This window comes from Petromyzon marinus, chromosome 19, assembly GCF_048934315.1.
Source record: "Petromyzon marinus isolate PM22_M1 ecotype Great Lakes invasive population chromosome 19, UKy_Petmar_22M1.pri1.0, whole genome shotgun sequence".
Lineage (NCBI taxonomy): Eukaryota > Metazoa > Chordata > Hyperoartia > Petromyzontiformes > Petromyzontidae > Petromyzon > Petromyzon marinus.
The window spans coordinates 2,110,511-2,136,052 of NC_133685.1; the positions used below are offsets into that span (position 1 = coordinate 2,110,511).

The following is a 25,542-nucleotide window of genomic DNA, read 5'->3' on the forward strand; positions in this document are numbered from 1 at the left end:
CACCCAAGTCTCTCGTGTGCCACCCCAACACGTGTGCCACCCCAACACGTGTGCCACCCCAACACGTGTGCCACCCCAACACGTGAGCCACCCCAACACGTGTGCCACCCAAGTCTCTCGTGTGCCACCCCAACACGTGTGCCACCCCAACACGTGTGCCACCCCAACACGTGTGCCACCCCAACACGTGTGCCACCCCAACACGTGTGCCACCCCAACACGTGTGCCACCCCAACACGTGTGCCACCCCAACACGTGTGCCACCCCAACACGTGTGCCACCCCAACACGTGTGCCACCCCAACACGTGCTGCCGGTCTCCCCACCCACACACCCCCACCACTCACCGCAGGGGCGCGCGCGCTTGCTGCTCGCGCCGCCTTCCCATTGGCCCCGGCCACCTCGCCGCTACGACCAATGGCGAGCGCCCTTCGCCCACTCGCGGCGGTGGGGGGCGGGGCTGTAGGAGGGGCGGGGGTGCGGCGGGGGGATTCGTGAAGGGCGACAATGGAGAGCCGGGCCGGGGACGCGAACCGGGACGCGGGAGATCTGGGGTCGTCGCGGCCCCCCACCGTGCTGGAGCGATACTTCACCCGCCATTACAAGACAGGTGCGGTACCCCCCCCCCCCCATCATCTCTTTGGCGGTGGGGGGGGGGAGAGCCGGGCCGGGCCTAGAGAGGCTTGCGTGGTGTGGGGGGGTGGCGCTGTCCCGCCCGCCCGCCCGCCCCACGTGCGTTTGTTTACCGCGACGCGCGCCTCGTGTGGAACATTGCGCGGGTAAAAAACTTTCTGTGGTCAATCCCCTGCTGGATGAAGGCCTCCCCCCACCCACGCCGGCCGCCGCCGTCTATCGCGGCCTCCCTGCCGCACGAAGCCGATATCCCTTTCCCGTCGGGCCTACTTCCTTACTGCCCTCACCACCCCCCTTGTAGCCTGCCACTCCGCCCTGTCAGTCCGTGACCATCGGGGGCTCCACGGCGCACGCGGCCGGCGCGCCGTGGGCTTCTCGGTAACGTGGCCTGCGGCCGGGGCTCGGCGTGAAACGTCGCTGGGGTGGCCGCGAGCCGGGGCTGGTGAAGTATGGTCAAGCGGGAGACCCCTGAACGGCACGCGCGGCTTGCAGGGGCGATGCCGCGTTCGTCCGTGGATTTGACCGTGTGGTTGTCGGTCAGGATTAACTGCTTGCATGTGATTGCTATTATTATTTTAAACTCGCTGCAACAGGACCACCTTCCATAATACGGGAGGGGGGGTTCTTTTAGGTGTTAGATCGCGTAAAAAAATTAATGTGTCGTTAAACCCGCCACCACCCGACACAGCCAATTGGTAAGGCTTCGTGTCACGTAAAACAGAACGTGGCCAATTCGTCGCTCGTACAGCAACACCGGTGTGTTGCAGAGCCAAGCCGCAACATGTACAACCTGAGTACGACGTTTCGCCGGTATTTACAACAGGCTCCATCAGGAATATTTGTGCAGAAGGTCCACCTGTTTCGTTCCTTAAACAGAGGCATAGTCGACGTGCTTGACAAACCCCTGCGCGCGGGATTAATGAATGCATCACTGATGTGGTAATCAACGCGCTTGGATGCATGCGCGTTACGGGAGGACCGTTCACCTTGCTTGGAGGCGATCTCCATCGGATCTGGGCAACTCAGCTGGATGGAGGCCCTGGGGGGTTCAGTTACTTCTGCCGGGAGTCTGCCGTGGAATTCCACGTGTTTGTAGGATTGGGTTAGGGGGGTGACGGAGTTGGCGGTACAGCGATGGGGCGGGGTCGGGTTCTCAGGTTTCTTCCCCACGTGAAGCCAAACGCTCCAGAGTAGTAAACCCAGAAGCTGCCAACCCACACGGTTCTCAACCCCGTGTTCCTGTACAGGGAGATTGAGTTTGCAGGTTCATGCGGAGTACAGCCGTTTCATGTGCGGGCAAATAATTTAGTTTGTCTATTTGTGCTTGTCCCTTGTGTTGGGCTCTTTGTAGGATGAACGTTGAGATTTATAAGGGCACGGGGTGACCCATAAGGTCTGAATTGGTCTGTAATAAGGTCGGCACTGATAAGGTGTTGACAGGTTTGTTAGTGTTGTGCATCCACATATCAAGCAAGCAGCAGCATCAGCATGCAAGATCACAGACGGTAGCATAAGTAGCATCATTGACACCAATTATTATAATTCATACATAAAACAGTTTTTGTTTAGTAACAGAATTTTTGTCTTTGTTTGTGTTTCTCCCTTCTGATGGGACTTTGTAGGATGAACTTTGAGATTTATAATGGCACGGGGTGACCAATAAGGTCTGACTTGGTCTGTAATAAGGTAGGGCACTGATAAGGGGTTGCCAGGTATGTGAACCGCATTCGCCAAATTTGTTAAACTCTCAAACCCACCGATCTGCGAGGTGGCGAGGTTGTAGAGCAAGTGGCAGTTCTTGAATCTATCTGTGCAGAGTTACATGAGATTTTATTTAGGTACCGTGGTGCTGCGGTAGCGAGATGTTAACTACTTCGCTTGGTATGCAGGAGGTCGTAGATTCGATACAGACCCTGGCGCCTGCTGTATATTTGGAGTTTGCGTGTCTCCCCGTGGTCACGTGGATTTGTCTCCGGGTCCTCTGGTTTTTCTCCTCACATTCAGAATCGACATCACGCGAATTCAGTATTTGGTTGCTTTCCATTTCCACGTGACAAGCCACTTCGTTGAGATATCATTTGTCGCCAGGTCGTTTCTGAAAAAGTGCTACATAGCTCAGTGGGACGTACCTGGTAAAGTAAAAATAGTTTAGGTTACCTCTGGGTACCTCCCATTACTGCCATGAGCCATAAAACTATTCATGTCCCCCGCCACATGGTTCAAGGAATTGTAACGATTCGGTGGTGGCGATTCAATTCGAGAGGGGATTCTCCATCTTTTGCGATTGTAGAATCTCCCTCTCTCGTGGCTCCAGGGTTTCATGTGAACCAGTCGCAGTGTGTGCGAATCGAAAATAATCTGTTAATAATACATGCACGCATCGTGATCGTGAGAATCGATCTTGATTAATGGCATGCAGGGTAATATCCTCACGTTCTGACCCATCCCGGTTGGACATCTGCGAAAAAAGATCTTTATAGCTTATCGGATTCCTCCAGTACAAATACATATCCTGCTCAGCCATGATCTATCAACGGTTGGATAAAGGCCTTCCCTAGCCGTCACGGTTTGTCACGGTCCTGCATTGAACACACGAGGTGGTTTGCATTTCTCCGTCTCCCCAATCTACGTATTCTCAGGCGTGTTCACTCCTTTGGCTGCTACTCCGTCATTAGTCTCGACCACCGGACATCGTCACAATGTCCACAACGGTCAATGTGATGCCGATAACTGGCATATGCCCTCTGATCCACGTGTTCCTATCTTGGTGTCATTCCCCGAATGTCCTTCTCCGGGCTTCTTTGTGCACTTTTCAACATTTTTGCTCCACGTTTGTGTTTTGGAAGGTCATTCAGCTCATTGACCTTCCAGACCAATGTTATCCCCGCAGGCTTTGCCTAAACAAGCAAACTCTGGGCTGCTTTTCCACCTTCTGGGTCTCATCAGCATAGACAGGCCTGTTAAACAAACGCCGCCCTGTTGCCAGATGTTATGAGCGAGAGCACTCCCTCTTCCCAATGGACGGGGGAGGAGGGGTCCCTCCTACAGGTGTGCCGTCCTTCCCCTCCGGCAGTATTCTTGCAGCGACTCGGACGAGTTTGTTCAGAAACCCCCGCGGGAGACACCGGGCGCCCTAAACGCTCCCTTATTTAGAGAAATCATAGCTCGTCCTCCACCCTCCCATTATGCGTGTGCCTCTGGTGTTGGTTGTGGAGGGAGCGGTGGTGGAGGGAGCGGTGGTGGTGATATCGGCAGGCGGTGACGATGGGATGGCGACTTCGGCAAGGTGGTGACCACCGGTTGCGGTTGTGACGATGGCATCGGCAGTCTGTGGTGGCGGTGGCAGTTAAACTCCATTATTGTCGAGCAGGTCCCGGGGAAATGGAGGCACAGGAAGGAGCGGCCGATGGCTCGGGGGGGCCCCGAGGTTGAATGAAGTCATTTAACGAGGGGTCGGAACGGTGCAGCTTCGCAGGTCACTGTTGACATTTTTTATGGCCACGAGTAGAGACCCCTGGCCCGAGGATTTACTGTTGTTAGCATTCCTGCCGGAGAGAGAGGCAGGCCTCCTCTCTCGGAGCAGGGCGGGCGGGTGGGCACCGACGCCGTCGCCGCTTCCTCCATCCACGCTCGCTCCTCGGCCGCCACAAAATGCTGATTAAGGCTCCGGCGGGCGCTGGCGCCAGGAGGAATTCTTCGGCGCAATCTGCTTGACCGAGGCTCGCACATCTACAGTAAATCCAAAATTGATGTTGAAAGCCGAAGCCCATTCCCATTATTATTTCTGTTTGGTTTTAATTAAGGGCTACAGTTTCTGGTTTATGGCCAGTGGCTTGACTTTACAGCCCTGCAGTTGCCAGTGCCCTGTTTAATGACATTGTACATACTGACTTTTTGACCTTTCCAACATCGGCAAAGTACTAATTGTGAGACCTTTTTAAAAGAATATAAAGAGCCCGTGCAAATGTTTACGTTCCGAGGGTGAGAGTATTTTATTTTAAATGATTGATTGATTTTTTTTTGCCCGCTGCCCCCCCCACCACACCCCCCCCCCACCCCCCCGCCCAGCGAACGCCGTCCTAGGGCTGCTGCGCTCGACGCCCCGTGCTGTCGTGTCGTCGTGTCCTCGTCGCCTTGTCAGGTGTAACGTTGCTGTGGTCGGTGTCGAATTACAAAACAAATTAACGGCAATAAACCCGTTCTCCCATACCTGCCCTGCGTGCGTGTGCTGCGTGCGGTGTGCTGCGTGCGGTGTGCTGCGTGTGGCGTGCTGCGTGCGGTGTGCTGTGTGTGGCGTGCGTGTGCTGCGTGCGGTGTGTGCTGCACGCGTGCGTTTGTGCTGTGCGTGCAGATATGAAAGGCAAGGCTTGTGAAGACCACTGCGTCCTGCAGCACTCCAACAGGCAAGCGGCGCACCACCCGCCCACGCGGCACGGCGTTCACGCGAGCCCGCTCGTCGCCAATTAACGAATCGACTCGTTAACCCTCGTTTGGTTCATTCCGGTAATAACCCATGAGCGCGATGGCGCAGACCCTCGCGGGTGCCCGGGACCCGTCCGATGGGAAAAGTGGCTGGAGCCTGATTGATGGAAATGACGCGGAGCAATTTGCGCCGATCGTCATTCACGATTAATTAAAATTCAGCTGAAGGGTAAACGAGCAGACGACCCATTAAAAATCACCGAACTGCTGTGGTGGCCAGGTGGCTCGGGTTAGAGGGGGGGTGGGCGAATCGTGGTTTGGAGGGGCCTCATAAGGGCCATGTTAAGGGACTGAACCAGCACCACTGGGACCTGAGTTCGAATCCGGGTTTTGGCTGTCCGTGATTACTTGGCAACCGAGCCGATTTAAGCTGCCACAGTTTTTTAAGCCCCTTTTTTTCCGCACAACGAGGTCGAAAGCGAACAGCAATTTTACGCTCTCATAATCGGTACGTGGCAGTTGGCGTTTTAACAACGGCAGCCGACGGCTGCAGTCAGGAGGGTCGGCAAGTATGAGACCGGGTTCTCAGGTGCCAGCCCTGCTCCCTGGACAATGACCTTTAGTGGCTTATCCAGTTTTTCCATTACACGCTCTTCGGCCGGAATATAATTGCGAGTTGGGGAAAATGGCAAGAATATATAAATCTCGAGCTCCAACTCCTCTGGCCCTGGGTGACTGTTGGTCTTGGCGCTGTTGAAGGTCCTTTTCTGCGATGCAGATGTTTGGCTGCTGCTGGCCCTACTGCTGCTGCTGCTGGCGCGGTTACGAGGCGTGAAACGTGCGAAGCGTGTCACCTGCAGATTTTCACCCCCCCCCCCCACCGCTGCGTTCAGAGCGCTCTGCGTTCGCTGCGGCTGAAAGGCACCACGTGATTGACTGGCGTTTCTCCATTCCAGGGCCATGCCACCCCACCCCTCCCACCCCCTCCCCATCCCATTCTTTATCGGAGCGCAACTCCAAAGGCCCAAAACACCGAGCGGCCAATGTTACTTAACGTGGCGCTCATCTCCTGTTCACAGTTGTGAGCGAGTGGTGGATGTTGCGAGGGTGAGCGTTTAGCGAATTGAGCAGGGTCGCTACGGGAAGTTGGAAAAAGAGACGATGGGAGGGAATTCAACAGTTTAGGGGCACTTGAAAAGTGTCGCAATTTGCGCTGCGACGGTCCATTACAGCGTGGAATTGCGCGAGTTAGGGCCACTGCACACTGCATGCACCTGATAGTTTGAAACTCTGGAGTTGATAAACTCTGGTGTCGAGACAGCTGCCTGAGCCCGCTTGCTGTGACCACCGCGCGCGCGTGTGCATGTGTGCGTGCGTGCGTGCATCCGAGAGCCCATGCGTGCATGCACACCATGCCTGTGTGTGTGCGCGCTAGTTTGCATGCGCGTGGACCCGTCGGCAAATTACTCTGTCCACCGTGACCACTTGCGCTCACCGTGAACAAACGTTCGTGAAGCGGAATGAGTATTTGGGAATATTCCGGTGGAGCGGTGTTGCCCTTTCAAATATTTGTACCTCCTGCGTATTGGTTCTTAAGGGGTGGGGTGGGAATGAATATTCGTGCCTACGAGAGCAAATATTTTTTTGGGCGGGGGGGGGGGTACTTACAATCTGTAATGCCCAGGTTAGTGCAAAGGGACAGTGATTGTGTGGTTGTGTTGGCGGTCAACACTTCACACCTGCGTGCTCCCTGATCACGCCACCTTGCCGTTAGATAAGGACTGCTAATCGTTACGCAAATATTTATTCTGCTATATTACCCTCATCCCCCCCCCCCCCCAAAAGCATGTCGGTTTCTTATTTAGCACGACGGCGCCAACACGATCGCGCGCTATCGCCGAAACGCCTCGACGGAGCGCGCGTCTGTGTGTGTGTGTGTGCGTGTGTGTGCGTGTGTGCGCGTCTGTGTGTGCGTCTATTTCCGTCGCGATCTATTTAAGGTCGCGCGTGACGCTGAGCCTACTCGGGTTTAAAAAAAATCGAAGTCGGGCGGCGCAGGTAACGTAAGAAGTTGGTTCACGCGGAGCAGGTAAGCGGACACCTGGGCCGGACTGCGAGGGGCTGGGCGGTGCCGCCACGGTGACGGGGAGAGGGGGGGGGGTAGAGAGCGCGCGTTGTTGCAGGCACGCTGCGCTATTTACATTGATTCGAGTTACGCTGTTTGCAAAGCTTTCACTCTCGCTTATATCTTGTTAACATTCCTGCGTTGAGTCCCCTGGACTTGTCAGGGCTGGATTATACGCAGCAGCAGCAGCAGCAGCCAAAGCAGCAGCGGCTTTTCAGCGGAGGGGTTGCGTGGGGAGCAAGGGTGGAGGAGGAGGGTGGGGAGAGGGGTTCTTTGTTTTGGCAGGTTTTTATTTGGGTAAAAAACGCACACACGCACACACTTAGCGCACGCACAGAGATGGCCCAGAAAATCTGCAGGCTCGTTAAAGAGCCTTTGTTTCCGTGTGCGATGCAGCGGGGGACCCCGTTGCATTAATGAGAACCCCCTTGAACGACGCATGGGGGGGTCCTCATTTCCGCCTTTGTTTCACCACCGTCCCAAAACACAAACAGCTTAATTAAGTGGTGTTTTGTCCAGCGAGCGCTGCTTGCGAACGTCGATCATCATCATTATTATTATTTTTCCTAACATAAACTTTTTCAGCGAGGCGATGACATCGCCCAGGCCGCAAGGGGTCCCTGAACGAAAAAATGCGTGCGTTGGGTTTATTTAAAATTACGGCTGTCAAGGGGGGGGGCGCGGGGGGGTTGGGGGGGGGCTGTATTCGGAGCCGCAGCAGGTGACGGGCAACATTCCCACAAAGGACACATTTTTCCCAAATAAACCCGTGCAGCTGGGGGTTTAATTCGACACCTGTAGGATGTCAAAATGCTGCCTCAGCTGTTTGTGGAGCCGGGGAGTGCGAGTTGACGAGCGTGGGCCCGGAGCCCCCCACCCCCGCCGCACCGACCGCTCCCCCAAACCCCTCGCCCGCTCAACCCCATCATTGCCGCGGTCTCTCCGCCCCCCCCCCCCCGTCCACCCCACGCCCCTGCAGCTGCAGGCTGCCGATGACTGCCCCGTCCATCCCCCCCACCCACCCCGTGACCTCTGTGAGAGCGGCCGCCCAAGAGGTCGCCCGCCTTTTGGCTCGTCAGCACGGCCTCCGTCTTTGACAGGGGCCCGGGCAGCACGGAGGTGGGTGGGGGAGGTGGGTGGGTGGGGGAGGTGGATGGGGGAGGTGGATGGGGGAGGTGGATGGGGGAGGTGGATGGGGGAGGTGGGTGGGGGAGGTGGGTGGGGGAGGTGGGTGGGGGAGGTGGGGGAGGTGGTTGGGTGGGGGGGTGGGTGGGTGGGGGAGGTGGTTGGATGGGGGGGTGGTTGGATGGGGGAGGGAGGTGGGGGGGGGTGGGTGGGGAGGTGGGGGGGGTGGGTGGGGAGGTGGGGGGGGGTGGGTGGGGAGGTGGGGGGGGGGGGGTGGGTGGGTGGGGAGGTGGGGGGGGGTGGGTGGGGAGGTGGGCGGGTGGGTGGGGAGGGGGGGTGGGGGGGTGGGGGGTGGGGTGGGTGGGGAGGTGGGGGGGTGGGTGGGGAGGTAGGGGGGTGGGTGGGGAGGTAGGGGTGGGTGGGTGGGGAGGTAGGGGTGGGTGGGTGGGGAGGTAGGGGTGGGTGGGTGGGGAGGTAGGGGTGGGTGGGTGGGGAGGTAGGGGTGGGTGGGTGGGGAGGTAGGGGTGGGTGGGTGGGGAGGTAGGGGTGGGTGGGTGGGGAGGTGGGGAGGTGGGGGGGGTGGGTGAGGAGGTGGGTGGGTGGGGAGGTGGGGGGGGGGTGGGTGGGGGGGGGGGTGGGTGGGGGGGATGGGTGGGGGGGGTGGGTGGGGAGGTGGGTGGGAAGGTGGGGGGGGTGGGTGGGGAGGTGGGGGGGTAGGTGGGGAGGTGGGTGGGTGGGTGGGTGGGGAGGTGGGTGGGTGGGGAGGATGGGTGGGTGGGTGGGGAGGTTGGGTGGGTGGGTGGGGAGGTTGGGTGGGTGGGTGGGGAGGTTGGGTGGGTGGGGAGGTTGGGTGGGTGGGTGGGGAGGTTGGGTGGGTGGGTGGGGAGGTTGGGTGGGTGGGTGGGGAGGTTGGGTGGGTGGGTGGGGAGGTACCCGCTCTCCCTCTGCCGCCCGGGCCCTCCCCCGTCACCCTGAACCCCTTCCAGTGACTCTCCTCCCGTGGTTCGACTCCCCCGTTCTGATCCCTACTTTGCTCCCCCCCCCCCCTCGCTCGCCATCATCTTCCCTCTCCGCTCTCCCTCTGCTCTCGAGCGACCTCTGGTCCACTCCGTAAGAGGGCAGCACTTTCTCCACCCGCTCTGCGTGCGAGAGTAACATTTGTAGCGTGACGCTCTTGTTAATTCCCCAGAGCTGGAAGATAGCCAAATGAAGCGCAGAAAGAAATGTAAATGCGTTGATTTTCTTTCGTTACACGGTCATCGGTGACCAGACTGAGATTATCAACTCGCGGCGCACTCAAACCCGGTTCAATCGCATCCGGCTGCCAGGATTCGAACCCAGGGCCTCGGCCGTGACAGCTCGGATCTCTGACCTCTGAGCCAGTCGGGGCGACCTCTGTCTGCTAACGCTCACCAGAGCGGCGGAGTTTGATAATACAGCGCCGCCATTGTGTGCGTGGGTGCCTGAGCATTGTATTTTTATTTAATCTCGGGTCGTATTGGGGGGAGAGGGGGGGAGAGATGGTGGTTGAAGGGTTGTGTTGGTGGAGGGGAGTTTGGTGGTTGGGTGGTTGGGGAGGTTGCGGTGGTTGTTGGTGGGGGGGGGGGATATGTGGTGGTTAGGGATGGGCATTGTGGATGGGGAGGGGTTGTGGTGAATGGAGTGGTTGGGGTGGTGTGATTTCTCCGCTGCTGGATGAAGGCTATAAAGGGATGATAGTGAGAATCCCACCGCTGCGGAGATGGAGTGATATGTTCGGCTCATTGGCACGATCCCAGGTCGTGGGGTTCATAACGTGCATACGTATCCCGTTTGTGTGGGTGTGTGTATCAAATCGGGCGTCTGTCATGAATGTCCATATTGTCTAAATTACGTGTGCTTAGCTTGTGTATTCTGGAAGTCCGCATGCAGGAATGCATGTTTGGATGAATGAATTGTCAATATTCACACGTGCGTACGTGTGTGCGGAATTGAACTCGTGTTTGTCATGAACGTCCGTGCGTGTGTTTGCATGCTCGTCGCTCCGTAGCCGTCCCCCGGTCCATCTGGAATTCCATCCCCGCTGCACTTTGGCAGCGTCCAAATCCATCGCCGTCTTGAAGCGGCGGTTGAAGGCTTCGTCCGCTCACCTCGCCTGCTTCGCGCCGTGCTCGAGCCACCGCCTGGCCCCGCTCCTCCCTCATCGCGACCTGGACGTTGCCCTATCATTTCACCGTTACATAACTTGTATTATTATTATTGTTGTTGTTGTCGTCGCTGCACGCGTGCGTGCATGTGCACGTAGTCATCTCGAGCCAAGTGTCCACGGACGGGCAGGACTTGGCCGGCTCTCCCTGGTCTCGGCGATCGCTGACCCCGAACCCAGCGCCCTCGCGAAGCTCGCTCGCGGTGGCCTCACGTCGCCCCGCGATGCTCCCCGGTGCCCCCCCCCCCCCGGTGCCCCCCCCCCGGTGCCCCCCCCCGGTGCCCCCCCCCCCGGTGTACCCCCGGGGTCGGCGCTGCACTTGCTGAAAGGCCCCCCATGACAGCTCGTGTAAACACGGGGCCCCCCACTCGCACTGCAGCAAAGGGAGCAAGATTTGAGTGCCACTACCGGCGCCCTCGGTCCGTCTGTCCGTCCGTCCGTCCGTGCGTTTCCGAGTGCTGTGCTACACATTCGGCCGCCCGCCTGGTGGGGCGGTGACGACGCGTCGGTTAACTCCGTCGCGTAGATTCGTTTCGAGCTCACGGAGCGCCAGGCGAATCGGTTTGCGCGTCTCGAATAATGCGGTTTTTTTCCTCTTAAAGAGAAGGAATTTACAAAGCTGTGAATTTAGGAAGGAGATTGGCTTCTCGTGGACAAAAACCCCAGGTCGCCAGTGACGTTTCTGCCGTCCACAAATTCAACACAGGAAGTGACCGCAGACTCGTGCGTTCACAACGATATTTACGATAACGACGACGATGACGATGACGATGCGGCATTGTGAGTGTGGGAGCCTAGCGGTCGGCGCTATGAACTCGGCGAACCCAGTTCGATTCCCGCTCGCAGCCAACGTCGGTGACGAATATCTGATCCGGTCCTGGGCCTCCTACCCAAAGTTGACTCTCGGCTTCAAATGGGTACCCGGTGCTGTGTGTAAACATCAGCACTGGGGAAGCAAAAGTGATCGAGCGTGGTGTCAGCTGCACCCCCAACCACCACGTTGTGCACCTTGCCTTAATATACTTTCCCCAAGATACTGTTAAAGGCTACATGGGGGATCTTTGTCTTTTGTATGTGTGTGTGTGCACGCCTGGTGCTGGCCACCCACCCCCTCGTGTACCGTGCCAGCCTTCATAGGCGCTCGCGAACAGCACTTGCCCCAAAAGTCTGAAGGCTACACGGGGGCGGGGGGATCTTTGTCTTGTGTGCGAGTGTTTGATGAACACACTCCCTCGTGCTCGCTTCCAGTACTTGCCCCCCTACAGCCTTCCCCGTGTCTGTACCGGGGATTGTTGTTAGCTGCGATGACCGAGCCTCGTGCAACGTGGCAAATGGTCACAACGATGCGGCCATCTGGCCCTTATACACTCTCCCTCGTACCTGCTCCTACCTACCTTTTTGACCTGCGTTGTGGTGGTGGTCCAACAAAGTACTGATGAGACTCCACACTGAATATGGTAGACTGAGTCCTCAATAGTGAATGGAGAGGAATCGATGAATGAGGTTGACGTGAGACGGCAAGTACTGCACACGTAGTAGCAATAAAAAGAGTCATAAATAGACGACCCATACATCCAGTTCCTAAACAAGCTCAAATCCTACTCGGCTCCCGAGATCGAGTGCGCCGAGGGTGAATTTTTGCCCACGGGCGCTTCCGCGATTATGTGAGCAAGTGCGCGTGGGAATGAGCAAACGAGCGAAGTTAGTGAGTGAGCAAACGAGCGAGGTTAGTGAGTGAGCAAACGAGCGCGACAGCGAGTGAGTGAGCAAAGGAGCGCGTGAGTGAGTGAGCAAACGAGCGCGTGAGTGAGTGAGCAAATGAGCGCGTGAGTGAGTGAGCAAACGAGCGTGACAGCGAGTGAGTGAGCAAACGAGCGCGTGAGTGAGTGAGCAAACGAGCGAGTGAGTGAGTGAGCAAACGAGCGTGACAGCGAGTGAGTGAGCAAACGAGCGCGTGAGTGAGTGAGCAAACGAGCGAGTAAGTGAGTGAGCAAACGAGCGCGATAGCGAGTGAGTGAGTGAGCAAACGAGCGAGGTTAGTGAGTGAGCAAACGAGCGCGTGAGTGAGTGAGCAAACGAGCGAGCGAACGAGCGGACAGATGTTGCATCCCCGCGCGAATGCCGGACAAATTGTTCAAAGTGAACAGCACTTCAAAGGGCAGCGGCAGCTCGTGTAGGAAGCGGCAGCTCCCTCCAAAGGCGAAGCACAAAGGGAAGAGTTTGGGAATTTAACGGCCGCCTTAAGAGTTTTATAACGGACACCCGTGATTGCCCATGACCTTGCGTTCTTGTCGCACAATAAAAGCTTTAGTGCCCCGGTTTACAGCAGGAAACATAAGGCTAAGTGCGTTGTTGTGTGTCCTTAACATCGCAATACGCACCCCCCACCACCACTTCTCCCGCACCTCCCCACACTGACCCCCCCCCAGCCCCACACATCCCCACACACAAACGAAATTTACTGCCTCCTTTTATAGGGTGTCGCAAGGTGACGTTTATGAGCCATGTTTGGTATTTGATACGGATTACTTTTTTTTTCGGTTCGTTTGGTTTCGCACGTTTGGGCCGGCGGACGTCGTGAGCGCGCATCGCGCCACGTTGCTGTGATTGGTCCCCCGCGGAGGGCGATCGAGCGATGGCTTCCCGATCGCGGTGGCGGCAGTAGCAGTGCGAGCGTGGTTACCAGCAGGCGTTCCCATCCGAGTACTAAACTATGTTTTTTATTTACTAATTTTATTTTATTTTTTACCAGGCAAGGGGGCCCACTGAGCTTACACAGCTCTTCTTCAGAAGCGACCTGGCCATCACAAATGATAGCCCGACGATGTGGCTTTTCGCGTGGGAATTTACAGCGTCCAAATACTCGAAACGCACATTGATTGTAAATGTGTAGGGAAAAACCAGAGGGGCCCAGAGACAAGCCACGCGGCCATGGGGAGAGAGACATGCAAACTGCAAATATACAGCCGTCAGGGTCGGCATTGACCCCGCGACCTCCTGTATACCAAGCGAGGTAGTTAACATCTTGCCACCGTGGCGCCCGAATACGTGTGAACTAGGGTCTTCTGCTCTCCAGGAAAACCACGCTTGAGTCTTGGCTTGGCCCTTTTATTACGGTTCCGGTATCGGGATACATTTGGCCACCTGCCTTTTTTTTAGCGAAGAGATATTTCTGAGCGGTAAAAAAATCGTGAGTGCCCGGAGAAAACCCAGCTTGCTAACTAGGGGGAAAATACTCATTTAAAATGTCCGTACAGATGGGTTTCACGAAACCCACTCGCTGGCCATCTCGTAACCCAGCGAATTGTTTGGGAGTTTAGTAGATTTGCGTGATCAAGCTGTTTTATAATAATTATAATTTACAGCCATTTGTTAATGCACTTCTGGAAGAAGGCATTTCCATGCCGTGTCGGTCATTCGCGTTATTTGACAATACTTCATCACGCTGGTCAGTGCGGGTTGGTGAAGAGAGGGAGGCCCGGGACCGGTTCGAATGTCACTCGCCAACGATTATTAGTTGTAGCTGGGAATTGAATTCGCATTGCCGGGTCCATAGCGCGGTGTTACTAATCAATGTGCCCCCACTCTGCCGAGTGCTAAAACACTGGAGTGGAGCCTCATAAGTCCTCTGCCCCTTGGCAGAAAGCCACGGTGTGGGGAGTTAGTCATCCAGCAGTGGAGAGGTCACAGCTGATGGTGATGATTTTCCAGGTTGAACTATTGCAAGGCAAATATTTGCCACGTGTCAACTTCTGCTCCCGTTTTGTTTGGTTGTAAGTATTGCCTTTTTTTCCCCAAATTGTGTCGGTGGCACGTGTCAACAGCACAATTAAATATGCTTTTGGAACTCTGTGAGCAAGCAGTGCACTACCGTGTGCTAAGAGGACGGCTCTGTAATACGTCGGATGTGACGATTTCGGTCGTCTGTGTCCTCGCCTTTTAAACGTGCAGTTATCGCATGCGGGCCAAACCAGACATTTAAATAGTCAGAGCTGGAATTTGTTCAAATGTTTTAATGTGATGGGGCTATTTTGCTCGGTCACCAGTGAGATCACTGCACCATAATGTGGCTCCGCCCGAGAACCCGGATTCGAACCCAGGTGCTCGAGAGTGCTGGCTCCACGTCACCTGACCCCCTGGAGCTTTGTACCTGCACTCCATTATTATTGATAGGAACGCTCGCGATAATAGCAATAATCACATCGTCATGTTCTTGGTTGTGTGCCACCGTTTACTCGTACACCCAAAACCCTGCTGCTGCTGTTCTGGCTGCTGTTCTTGTTCCTGCTGTTGTTCTTGCCGTCTGCTGCTGCCGCTACTGTCTGCTGCTATGATTATTGCTGCTGCTGCTGCTGTATTCTGCTCTTATTGCTGCTGCTGTTGCTTTTGCCAGTTCTTGATGCTGAACCTGCAACATGACCAGCAGCAGCAGCAGCAATAGTAGGCAACAGCAGCAGCTGGCTATACGCCGAGCAACACGTGGCACAGCCAAACAGAGCGGCGAGCAGCTGCTGGCGTAGAGTGAGCTCTGTGCGGGCCGAGCAGGTGGTACCGTGGTGCCGAGCGGTGGCGCTCGCCCGGCTGAACGTTCCGTGGAGGGATCGTGGCATAGGGCAAACCATTCCGGCAAACTAAATTGCCTGTGTGTGTGTACATAACAAATTAAAGTTCCGTTAAATAATTAAAACAAAGTTATATCCATATATGTTTTGTCTGCCAATAGAGGAAGGGCTCTCCCCCACGCCTTGTCGCTCGTGATTTTATTTACCATACTTCACCACGCGCTGGTCACTGCGGATTGTGGTTTGCATAGCATCGTATTCATTGCATCTGGAATGAAATCGCCAGCGGCCGGGGTGCCGCGGTCGAGCCACTGCTGGATGAGTGGCCGCCCTCCCGTACCGTTCCGCCCCTGTGCACACCAGCCAATCTAAGCCTAGGGCACTTCCAATTAAATACGCGTCAAGAATAATTGTATTAATTATCTGTTATTTCTTTAAATCTCATAAAATTGTCTGAAACCACAACTAGGCCATCGAAATATTGTGCAGGGTGGTGGAGCTGCTTCCGCCTTCCCCCGCCGCCCCCCTTTCCCCCCCCCCCAGAGCGCCATGGTGGCTAGGACATGTTAACTACCTCGTTTGGTATGCAGGAGGTCGTGAGTTTGATCCCGATCCTGGCACCTGCTGTATATTTGGAGTCTGCGGTGTCTCTCTCTCTCTCCCTGTGGTCGCGTTGATTTTTCTCCGGGTCCTCCGGTTTTTCCTTCCCACATTTTCTATTTGGCTGCTATCAATGAGGTGGTGTCGTGGCCAGGTCGCTTCTGAGAAAGAGCTACATTTCTCAGTGGGCCCTTAGCTGGTCAAATAAAAAAATAATTGTTTTAGAGCAGCAAGAGAGTGGTAGCGCATCAGGCGTTGGCGCATGGGTGGGGGTGGGGTTGCGGAAGATAGGAGGAGGGGGGGGGGCTCGCAGGCTCAACACGCCGCGTGTTTACTTAGCGAGGGCTTCTGTGCCGTTAACGGGTGCCGGGTTGACACTTCGCGTTGCGGCGGAGCAGTTCCTGCCGTTAATCTTGCCGACTCGCTGGCCACTTTGTGTGCGCCGTGGGGCCGGCCATTGTAAAAACGAAGGGCAGTGGCGCGCTTGAGTGTCGCGCTTGAGTGTCGGGGGGGGGGGGTCCGGCGCTCGTTGGGCCCCCGCGCTGGGGACTGCCGAACAAGAGAAGGAATTTTTACTGGGTTCTGCGGGATCGCCACCGTGTCGGGAGGCCCGCAAGCGCACTTGTGTGCGTGTGCAAGCGCACGTGTGTGTGTGTGTGTGCAAGCCCACGTGTGTGTGTGTGCAAGCCCACGTGTGTGTGTGTGTGTGCAAGCGCACGTGTGTGTGTGTGTGCAAGCCCACGTGTGTGTGTGTGTGTGTGCAAGCCCACGTGTGTGTGTGTGTGTGTGCAAGCGCACGTGTGTGTGTGTGCGTGCAAGCGCACGTGTGTGTGTGTGCGTGCAAGCGCACGTGTGTGTGTGTGCGTGCAAGCGCACGTGTGTGTGTGTGCAAGCGCACGTGTATGCACGCATGCGTGTGCAACATGCTCGTTCAATTATCTCGTCAACGACGCGTTTAAGAGGCGTTTTGCGAGAGTTGGGCCCGTTGGCGCGGGGAGGGCAGCGGGGTCGGTGGGGGCGGTGGGAGAGGGGGGGGATGATGATGATGATGATGCGTCACAATGCGCCGAGAGACAGCAACCGGCCGCTGCAGGTCTGGGTTCAAATCCGGACTGGCCGCCCGTGATGATGAACAGCAGCAGCAGCAAATGACTGCAAACGCAAAAAAAAATATCGGCAAATGATATTTCTTTTATTTGGCCAATTAACGTCAAATAACGGCTGTACGGTTAAAAAATAAAAAAAACCCCTCCGCGTTACAGTTAATTTCCCGCTTAGCTCGTTGCGTTCCCAGTGACAGAGGTACAAACTCGTGACGGCACGGCCGCTGTGCGTGGCAACGCTCCCCCAATTAAAATGTGGCCACGTGACCTGACACCGATGGTGCACTCGCAACGTACAGCTCAATGATCCGTGGGCTTGGAGACCCCTACGTAGCCTTGCAAAGAGACTACTTGACTCCGCAGGATTACACGGCGGACCTCCTGGAGTTAAAAGATACCCACAGGCTTATATAGGGCCCCAAAGACTTCTGTCGAAACCTCTATAGTTACATAGAGACCTATGTACGCACATATTAAGGGTGGCTCTAACACCCAAGTGCTCGCGTTCCAACACCAGAAACAGAGAAACTTAAAAAATAAATTGCTTAAAGACACACGGAAAGTGCATGCTGGGTAAATAAAATGGTATTCAGTGAACTGGCACAGCGTATTAGAATGCGCGTATGGGTGTTAGAACGCATGCTTGAGTGTTAAAGCGTACCTATTGTGTGCGAGCCTATGGTTTCTGTGTAAGTTTAGTAGTCTCTGTGTAAGACTATGGGTCGGTTCTCTAAGTCTGGATTCCCATTTATGTCTATGGGCCTCTATGTAATTATAGAGATTTCCATAAAAGTTATTAGGGCCCTATGCAAGTCTATCGGTATCTCTAACTCGATCGGTTTATAGGGGTCTGTATGTAAGCCTATTGGTTTCCCTGTTGCTTCATATATCAATATATGGGTTTCAATTTATGTCGATGTGTTTCTTTGTCTCCGCTTTCCTCTATAAGCCCATTGGTCTCAATATAAGCCCTTAGGTTTGTTGGAAAATGCGTATGTGAACGTATGTACATATGGGTCTTTATGTACGTGCTTAGGTTCCTTTGCCTACGGGTTCCTGTGCAAGGCTACGTGCCGTCTGCTTTTCCTTGTCAAGGGCAGCACGCGGTGACGATGGCGACGGGGCTGTGGCTCTCCGTGCGACTCTCGGGACCCGTGCAGTAGATCCCGGCCGGGCTCCCTGCGCCCGTTGTTCTTCTGCGCGTTGTCAAATCTCGCGACCGCTGAGTAGCGGTGAGGCTCCCTCGACGCGCCGGCCCCCACCGGCTTGTGTTACTCGTCGCCGGGGGGGGGGGGGGGGGGGGTTATGTAATAGTTGCGTGCGTTCGCGAGGGCCCTTGCCCGCCCGCGCTCCCCCCCCTCCCGCACCCCCCCCGGCCGCTCGACGTCTCGCACAGAGCAGGAGGAGCCAGCGGAGCCGGCGACGAGCACAGGGGGAGGATGGCAGGCGGGTGAGCGGGTGGATCCGAGGGGTGGATGTCTGTGGTGGACAGGTGAAGGTGGATGTCTGTGGTGGACAGGTGAAGGTGGATGTCTGTGGTGGACAGGTGAAGGTGGATGTCTGTGGTGGACAGGTGAAGGTGGATGTCTGTGGTGGACAGGTGAAGGTGGATGTCTGTGGTGGACAGGTGAAGGTGGATGTCTGTGGTGGACAGGTGAAGGTGGATGTCTGTGGTGGACAGGTGAAGGTGGATGTCTGTGGTGGACAGGTGAAGGTGGATGTCTGTGGTGGACAGGTGAAGGTGGATGTCTGTGGTGGACAGGTGAAGGTGGATGTCTGTGGTGGACAGGTGAAGGTGGATGTCTGTGGTGGACAGGTGAAGGTGGATGTCTGTGGTGGACAGGTGAAGGTGGATGTCTGTGGTGGACAGGTGAAGGTGGATGTCTGTGGTGGACAGGTGAAGGTGGATGTCTGTGGTGGACAGGTGAAGGTGGATGTCTGTGGTGGACAGGTGAAGGTGGATGTCTGTGGTGGACAGGTGAAGGTGGATGTCTGTGGTGGGCAGGTGAAGGCGGATGTCTGTGGTGGTCAGGTGAAGGTGGATGTCTGTGGTGGGCAGGTGAAGGTGGATGTCTGTGGTGGACAGGTGAAGGTGGATGTCTGTGGTGGACAGGTGAAGGTGGATGTCTGTGGTGGACAGGTGAAGGTGGATGTCTGTGGTGGACAGGTGAAGGCGGATGTCTGTGGTGGACAGGTGAAGGTGTATGTCTGTGGTGGACAGGTGAAGGTGGATGTCTGTGGTGGACAGGTGAAGGTGGATGTGAGCGAACGTGACGAACGGACGAGCCAGCGCGTGCGCGTGCCTCCGCTCGCGTCTCCGTTAGCGCGTCTCTCTCTCTCCGCTCCGTGTAGCGACCCACGTCCCGACCCACGTCCCGACCCACGTCCCGACCCACGTCCCGACCCACGTCCCGACCCACGTCCCGACCCACGTCCCGACCCACGTCCCGACCCACGTCCCGACCCACGTCCCGACCCACGTCCCGACCCACGTCCCGACCCACGTCCCGACCCACGTCCCGACCCACGTCCCGACCCACGTCCCGACCCACGTCCCGACCCGCGGCACGCTGTGACGGCGTGGCCCGATCAGAGCCTGGTGTAAGTTCTGCAGCGTTCCGGTCCGGACCGGCGGGCGCCGGGAGAGCGCGGCGCTCCAAGAACGGCGGGCGGCGTGAGCTATCGCTTCCTTATCTCCTCCGTCCAAAGAATTTGGAAATCGGCAAACAAAACTCCACTCGCTCCGGCCCCGGTGCTCGCTCCGCGCTGGCGAGAATACTGCCGAGCGGCCGTGGTGGCGGTGGCAGCGGTAGCTCAAACGGCGGCCGCTATTTGCCCCCGTGTGTAGCGGCAGAGCCGCGCGCCAGCGTGCTGCCACATTTTGCGATGGTGAACGATCGTGCGACGATGGGTTGTGTTATTTTTGCTTTTTCTTATCACGGTTGCTGAGCCACGGGACCAGAGGCACGAAGTGCCGAGCGGTCTCGCGACGAAGCAGCAGCGCTCCCGAAGTGCGTTCGTCGTGACGCGAGTTCCCACGATTCTTCGGATCGAGGGAGGCTGTAAGGACCTGGGAGGAGAGGCGACGGGAGGAGGGAATTTAGAAGTGGAGCAGTGCGAGGGAAGAAGCTGAAAGAGAAGTGAGGTGACCTGCAGTGTGGTGATGGTGGTTGTGACCGTGGTGGTAGTGGTTGACATGAAACAATTCTTCCGTGTAACTTGGATGTAACGAGTCTGCAGCCTTTAATCACAATCCATTTTCTAACCTTTATTCGGGTATAATGCAGCGAAACGTGGGTAAAGTTAGAATGCGAAGTCAGCCCCGGTGGTGGATGGGCTCCTAAACGTGGGTGGAGGAACCGTTGAGTGAAGTTCATGGGAACGGCGATTGCGGTCGTAGCAATGGAAGAGTGATGATGATGGCGGTGGCGGTAATGATGGTGGCACCATGTGCCTCTCCATTCCTCTCGCCGTCGCCTGGGCCATCCGGCGACAAGGAGGGGGGGGTTGGGTGGGGGGTGGTGGTGGGGGGGGGGCCACATCCCACGTCGGGTCAACTGGGGGAATCGCGTTGCCGCGGGGAGACCTGCGCCCTGACGTCGCTTTAATTTGTTAGATTACCTGGAAAAAAAAAAAAACCCTCGCTCCATTCACGGCGGCTCGCGCGCTCACTGTCGGCGATCGCCCAAACAGAGTCCGCGGGCTCCCACAATCCCCTCGGACAACGCTCGCCCGAGAGCCTCGACGGCACAAAAGCCCCGGCGACGTTGAGTGATCGACCCACAATCGGCGCGCGCTGCGCCGCCGCTGAAAGGCGCGGCCGCTCCCCTTTGTGCACGGCGGGAGCGGCGTGTGGGGAGACGGCTTTCGGCGGACAAAGCCCACCCCCCCCCCCCCCCCCCCCCCCCGCGCTCTCGCATAAAGACGCGTGGTCGCACGGGCCGCCGCGGGGTTTTTAACGGGGCGGTTCCGGCGCGTCGCCCAGGATTTGCGTGATCACCGTGGCCGAGTCGCATCCCGTGCTGGGCGGGGGGCGCGACGTCGCCGCCGTGGATTACCAGATCAGCGCCGGGTGCAGCCGCCTCGACAACCGCGTCTCCGGGAAGAGCAAGCGGGTACGCAGCCCCCACCCTCCCACCGCTCCCGCTCTCCATCGCCCCCCTGCCCCCGCAGCCCGCGTACCCCCGCCCCCATCCTCCCCCCCCCCCCTCCCCCCCGCACCGCCGCTGCGGCCCGCACCACGCAACAACCGCAACCCCCCCCCCCCACCTCGGTGCTCTGCTTTCCAAACACCGCAAACGTTCGACGATGTTTCGGTGGCGCGACCCCATTTCGAGTTGCGCCGCCGCGTTCCGTTTGCCGCGGCCCCCCTGCTCTCGGACGTCGCCCGCCCTTCGTGGGGTCGGGGGGGGGGGGTCGTCTTCCCGCGTGCCGTTTCGGCGCGACGTCCCCCGACCGCCTTCTTGGAGCTCGTCCGGAACGTCACGGACGCCGTTGTCCACGCGGCACAGGCCGGGAAGGCGCGTCGCCGGAGAGCGGCGGCGATCCGCGCGCGGCCCCGCTCGGCCGCTCGACCGCTCGACCGCTCGACCGCTCGGGCCACGTTTGTTTTTGTTCCGCAGGGCGGGCAGTTTCTCACCGAGTTCTCTCCTCTGTGCCGCATCACCTGCACGGACGGGGAGCAGTACACGATCTACAGGTACCGCCTCCGTGTTTAGGGGCGTTTATTTACTTTTCCGTCACGATTGTTGCAGCTTTTCAATCCTGCCCATCTAATTACAAGTTTGCCCGGACCCTAAGACGAAAACATCATTATATATTTTTTGTTATTCCGCCAAGAAGCCAAAGCGCACGAGGGCATGGGAGCACGGGGCGTGCGCAACCCACCGCGTTTCTTCTCCCCGGCAAAAACCTCCATCTTCTCGTCTTCCCGTCACCGCATCCACCCGGAGCGAGAGAGAGAGAGGTGCAGGGTCGTGGGGGTCACGGGCTAACAAACGGCCACATGCCACTGGGCAGCAGCGCAGCAATTCCCCAGCTCATACCCCGGCCCTCTGCGTGACCTAACCCTGACCTGGGCAGTAAAGGCGCACGCACAATTACGGCCTCCATCGTTAGGCCTGTCAGCGCCGCGCAAACATGTGGCGTGCCGGCTTCTCGCTTCGCTTGAGTCCTCCTCCCTTGTGCCGCTGCTGTGGCTGCATCAAGGGATGGCAGGGGCGGCGAGGGAGCCGTGCGTCCAGGGGTCGAGGGGTCACGTTAGTTCACTTGTTTTTTTGCTCGGCGACGGTTAGCGGCACATCTGGAACCGTGTGTGCCGGGCCCGCGGGTCGTGTTCCCATCCCATCCGTGCGTGCGTCCGTACGTCCGTTTGTCCCGTCGCTTGTGTAAGCGCAGCTCGGTGACACGCGGCCGCCCCCCCCCCCCACGCACCCCTTACCCCCCCCACCCCCATCCCACTCCGCCCCCGCCCCCCCTGGCCCAAGTTTGATGGGGGGCGCGAGGCCCGGGTGCTCCCGTGGAGAAAGCGTTTGTTCGTTGAAAATCCGTTTTCTTGGAAAACGAGCGCGGGGCTGTGCGGCGGCGGCGGTGGCTGACGTCACCGCGTGCGCTTTTGTCTCCCCCGCTGCAGCTGCATCCGCGGGCGACTCGTGGAAGTGAACGAGAACCTCATCGCAAATCCGCACCTCGTCAGAGACAAGGTGCCACCTCCTTTGCGGGGAGCGGGGGGGCCCTGGCAAGACGCGCACCGGCGGCGGCGATTAGCGTTCGCGCAGGACAACAGTTGCGAGCGGCGGCAGCGGCGGTACCGCCACTAGCAAGCAACGAAAGCGACAGCATTACGAGTGGGATTCGCAGCAGTAACAATAAATGCAGCAGCGGAAACAGCAGCGGCGGCAGCAGTGGTATCAGCAAAGGCAGCAGAAACAGCAGCGGCAGCAGTAGAGCCGCATGTATGGCTCTGCCGCTGCTGTGCTTGCGAGCGAGCCAGCGATCGGGTAACGGGATCTGCGCGTTGCACAACAGCGCGCCGCGCACCCAACACAGGCGCGCAGATGACGACGGCTGCATCTGATTGACCCTCATTATGTAACGCCAAGTCGCGCGTGCGTCCGCTCCTAGCCCGCTCCTCGCCTGATCCTAGCCCGCTCCTAGCCCGCTCCTAGCTCGCTCCTAGCCCGCTCCTAGCTCGCTCCTAGCTCGCTCCTAGCTCGCTCATAGCCCTCTCCTAGCTCGCTCCTAGCCCGCTCCTAGCCCGCTCCTAGCTCGCTCCTAGCTCGCTCCTAGCCCGCTCCTGCCTACTCCTAGCTCGCTCCTAGCTCGCTCCTAGCCTACTCCTAGCCCGCTCCTAGCTCGCTTCTAGCCTGCTCCTAGCCCACTCCTAGCCCGCTCCTAGCTCGCTCCTAGCCCGCTTCTAGCCCGCTTCTAGCCCGCTCCTAGCCCGCTCCTAGCCCGCTCCTAGTCCGCTCCTAGCCCGCTCCTAGCTCGCTTCTAGCCCGCTCCTCGCCCGCTCCTAGCTCGCTTCTAGCCTGCTCCTAGCCTGCTCCTAGCCCGCTCCTAGCCCGCTCCTAGCCCGCTCCTAATCCGCTCCTAGCTCGCTCCTAGCTCGCTCCTAGCTCGCTCCTAGCCCTCTCCTAATCCGCTCCTAGCTTGCTTCTAGCTCGCTCCTAGCTCGCTCCTAGCCCGCTCCTAGCTCGCTCCTAGCTCGCTTCTAACCTGCTCCTTGCCCGCTTCTAGCTCGCTCCTTGCCCGCTCCTAGCTCGCTCCTAGCCCACTCCTAGCTCGCTCCTAGCCCGCTTCTAGCCCGCTCCTAGCTCGCTTCTAGCCCGCTCATAGCCCGCTTCTAGCCTGCTCCTAGCCCGTGCGTACGACAAACTACTCGCACTCGGCTGGTAGCTGCCCCGCGCCCGCTGTCCGCGCCAGTGCAAGGGGAGTCCAATGAAGTCAGCGGTATTCCGCTCTTGGCCACCTCTCCAAATGACAATGATGACAGTAACATTATTACAACGATTACAACGGCAAGAGCTGACGTTCGCCACGTAAGTGGCGGTGACGTCGCCACGGCGCTTGCGCCAGCCTAGGTGCACTAACGCTACGCCGTCGTTATCGGCAGCAATCAAGCCGCAGTCATTTCCCACGACGGCATGATGTAATATTCTCTCTTCTCGTGAGCCGTGATCCTGCCTTTCCTTCCATTCAGCTCTGCCCATGACGAAGTGTGATGATGCCCACGGTTGCGCACAATAGTGAAACGCAAGCCTCCGCACAAGGGTGTGGTCAGTAGGTGAAGAGACTTCTACTGATAAGTCTGTAACCCGTGCCGGTGAGGGTTTGGTAAACATTGTGCAATGAATGAATGGGGTGGGCGGGGGGTGTAACTTGCCATTATTTTTGCCCAGATTTGTCCGCGAGATAGCAGACGCACAGCCTGCCCTTGCACAGTTGCACATTAGAAGAGCGGCAAGCTGTCGCTATTCGTTTTTGGTGCCGTAGCTCGGCGAGCCACTCGGGGGGCCACTAGCGAGGCCTTTAGGGGCCGGATGCGGCCTGTGGGCCGTCGGTTAAAGCTCCCTGCCATGTGTGACGCCAGCAGCTGCATCTTACCGAAGCTGACGGCTCCGATTAATCCTTCGCCGTGTTGCTGCTGCTGCTGCTGCCCACTCCTCCTCCTCCTCCTCGTGCCACTCCCTTGAACCCTAACCTCCCCCCACCCCCACCATCCATCACCCGAACCGACGGCTGACGACCGCCCACGCGTCCCCCCCGGCAGCCGTCGTGCGAGGGCTACATCGCCGTTGTGCTGCCCAAGTTTGAGGAGAGCAAGAGCGTGACGAGCGGCCTCTGCGACCACGCCGAGTACCTGCGGGTGCTGGCGACGCGCGCCGCCGCCACGGTCCCTGCCGACGGCGACGTCACCGCCGGAAGCGCCGCCGCCGCCGCCGCCGCCGCCGCCGCCGCCGCCGCGACCCCCACGACCCCAAGCGCCGACGGTCCGACCGACGGCGAAGTTTGCGAAACCGATGGGACCAAGACGGAAGTGCAAGACGTCGTCTCTCAGAGCGACGCGTCTAAGCCCGACGCGCGCATGGTCGACGGCGGGGAGAGTGACGCCTGTGAGATCGCCGTCTAGATGACCGACGTCTTGCGATGGCCGGTGTTGCTGCCTGTGCGAGCGACGCCTGTTTCCGCCGGTGTCTGTGACGACGATGCCGCCAGTGTGGTGAGATCGTCCCGGCCGTCGCCCATCGTGTTTTCCGTGAGCATCAGGGGAGCTTTTTATTTCCGTTTAAATTTGTCGACGATGTTGTTACTGGTGCCGTCTTCTCTGCTGCTGAAGGCGGCTCCCCCCCCCCCCCCCCCAGTGTTTCTGGCTCATTCACAAAAAAATGCACTGGCCGTGTCTCCATTGATATATCTACCGTTGGTTTATTTCACTAAATACTTCGGCATCGCGGGACGAAGATTCTATTCGGACCTCTCGCAGACAGCGGTGCAACCCCTTCCTGTTAAAGAACAGCACGCAAAAGCGGATGTCGCAGAACTGCCTCTGAGAACCGTTTAGGCGACCGTGGCCGGTGCTGAGCCCATCGCTTCGCTGCACTCGAGAGGCCGGTTTCATCGGGAGGCAACGGCTGAAACCCGGATTCGAACCCAGGTTCCCGGCGGTGCCGGCTCCGCCGTCCTCTGACCTCCGAGGCAGTCGGCCACTACCACAGAAATATCCAAGTGAATTGGCTGTTCGGTGCGTCTGAAATGTTATTAAAAATAAGCTCCCTTTTGTCATTTA

General features: G+C 57.9%; 1 protein-coding gene across 3 annotated transcripts; it reads left to right on the forward strand.

Moving 5' to 3' along the window:
- Nucleotides 1-460: 460 nt before the first annotated feature.
- ABITRAM (actin binding transcription modulator) lies at nucleotides 461-25,542 on the forward strand. 3 transcript variants are annotated; one of them, XM_032957303.2, is made up of 6 exons: nucleotides 461-609; nucleotides 4,984-5,035; nucleotides 20,740-20,869; nucleotides 21,377-21,453; nucleotides 22,387-22,456; nucleotides 24,526-25,542. In XM_032957303.2, the coding sequence occupies exons 1-6, from the start codon at nucleotides 507-509 to the stop codon at nucleotides 24,883-24,885; spliced, it is 792 nt and encodes a 263-aa protein (XP_032813194.2). In that variant the 5' UTR covers nucleotides 461-506; the 3' UTR covers nucleotides 24,886-25,542. The 3 variants fall into 3 exon arrangements, with proteins under 3 accessions (XP_032813194.2, XP_032813197.2, XP_032813196.2); XM_032957306.2 differs by lacking the exon at nucleotides 461-609 and adding an exon at nucleotides 711-778; XM_032957305.2 differs by lacking the exon at nucleotides 461-609 and adding an exon at nucleotides 792-1,010.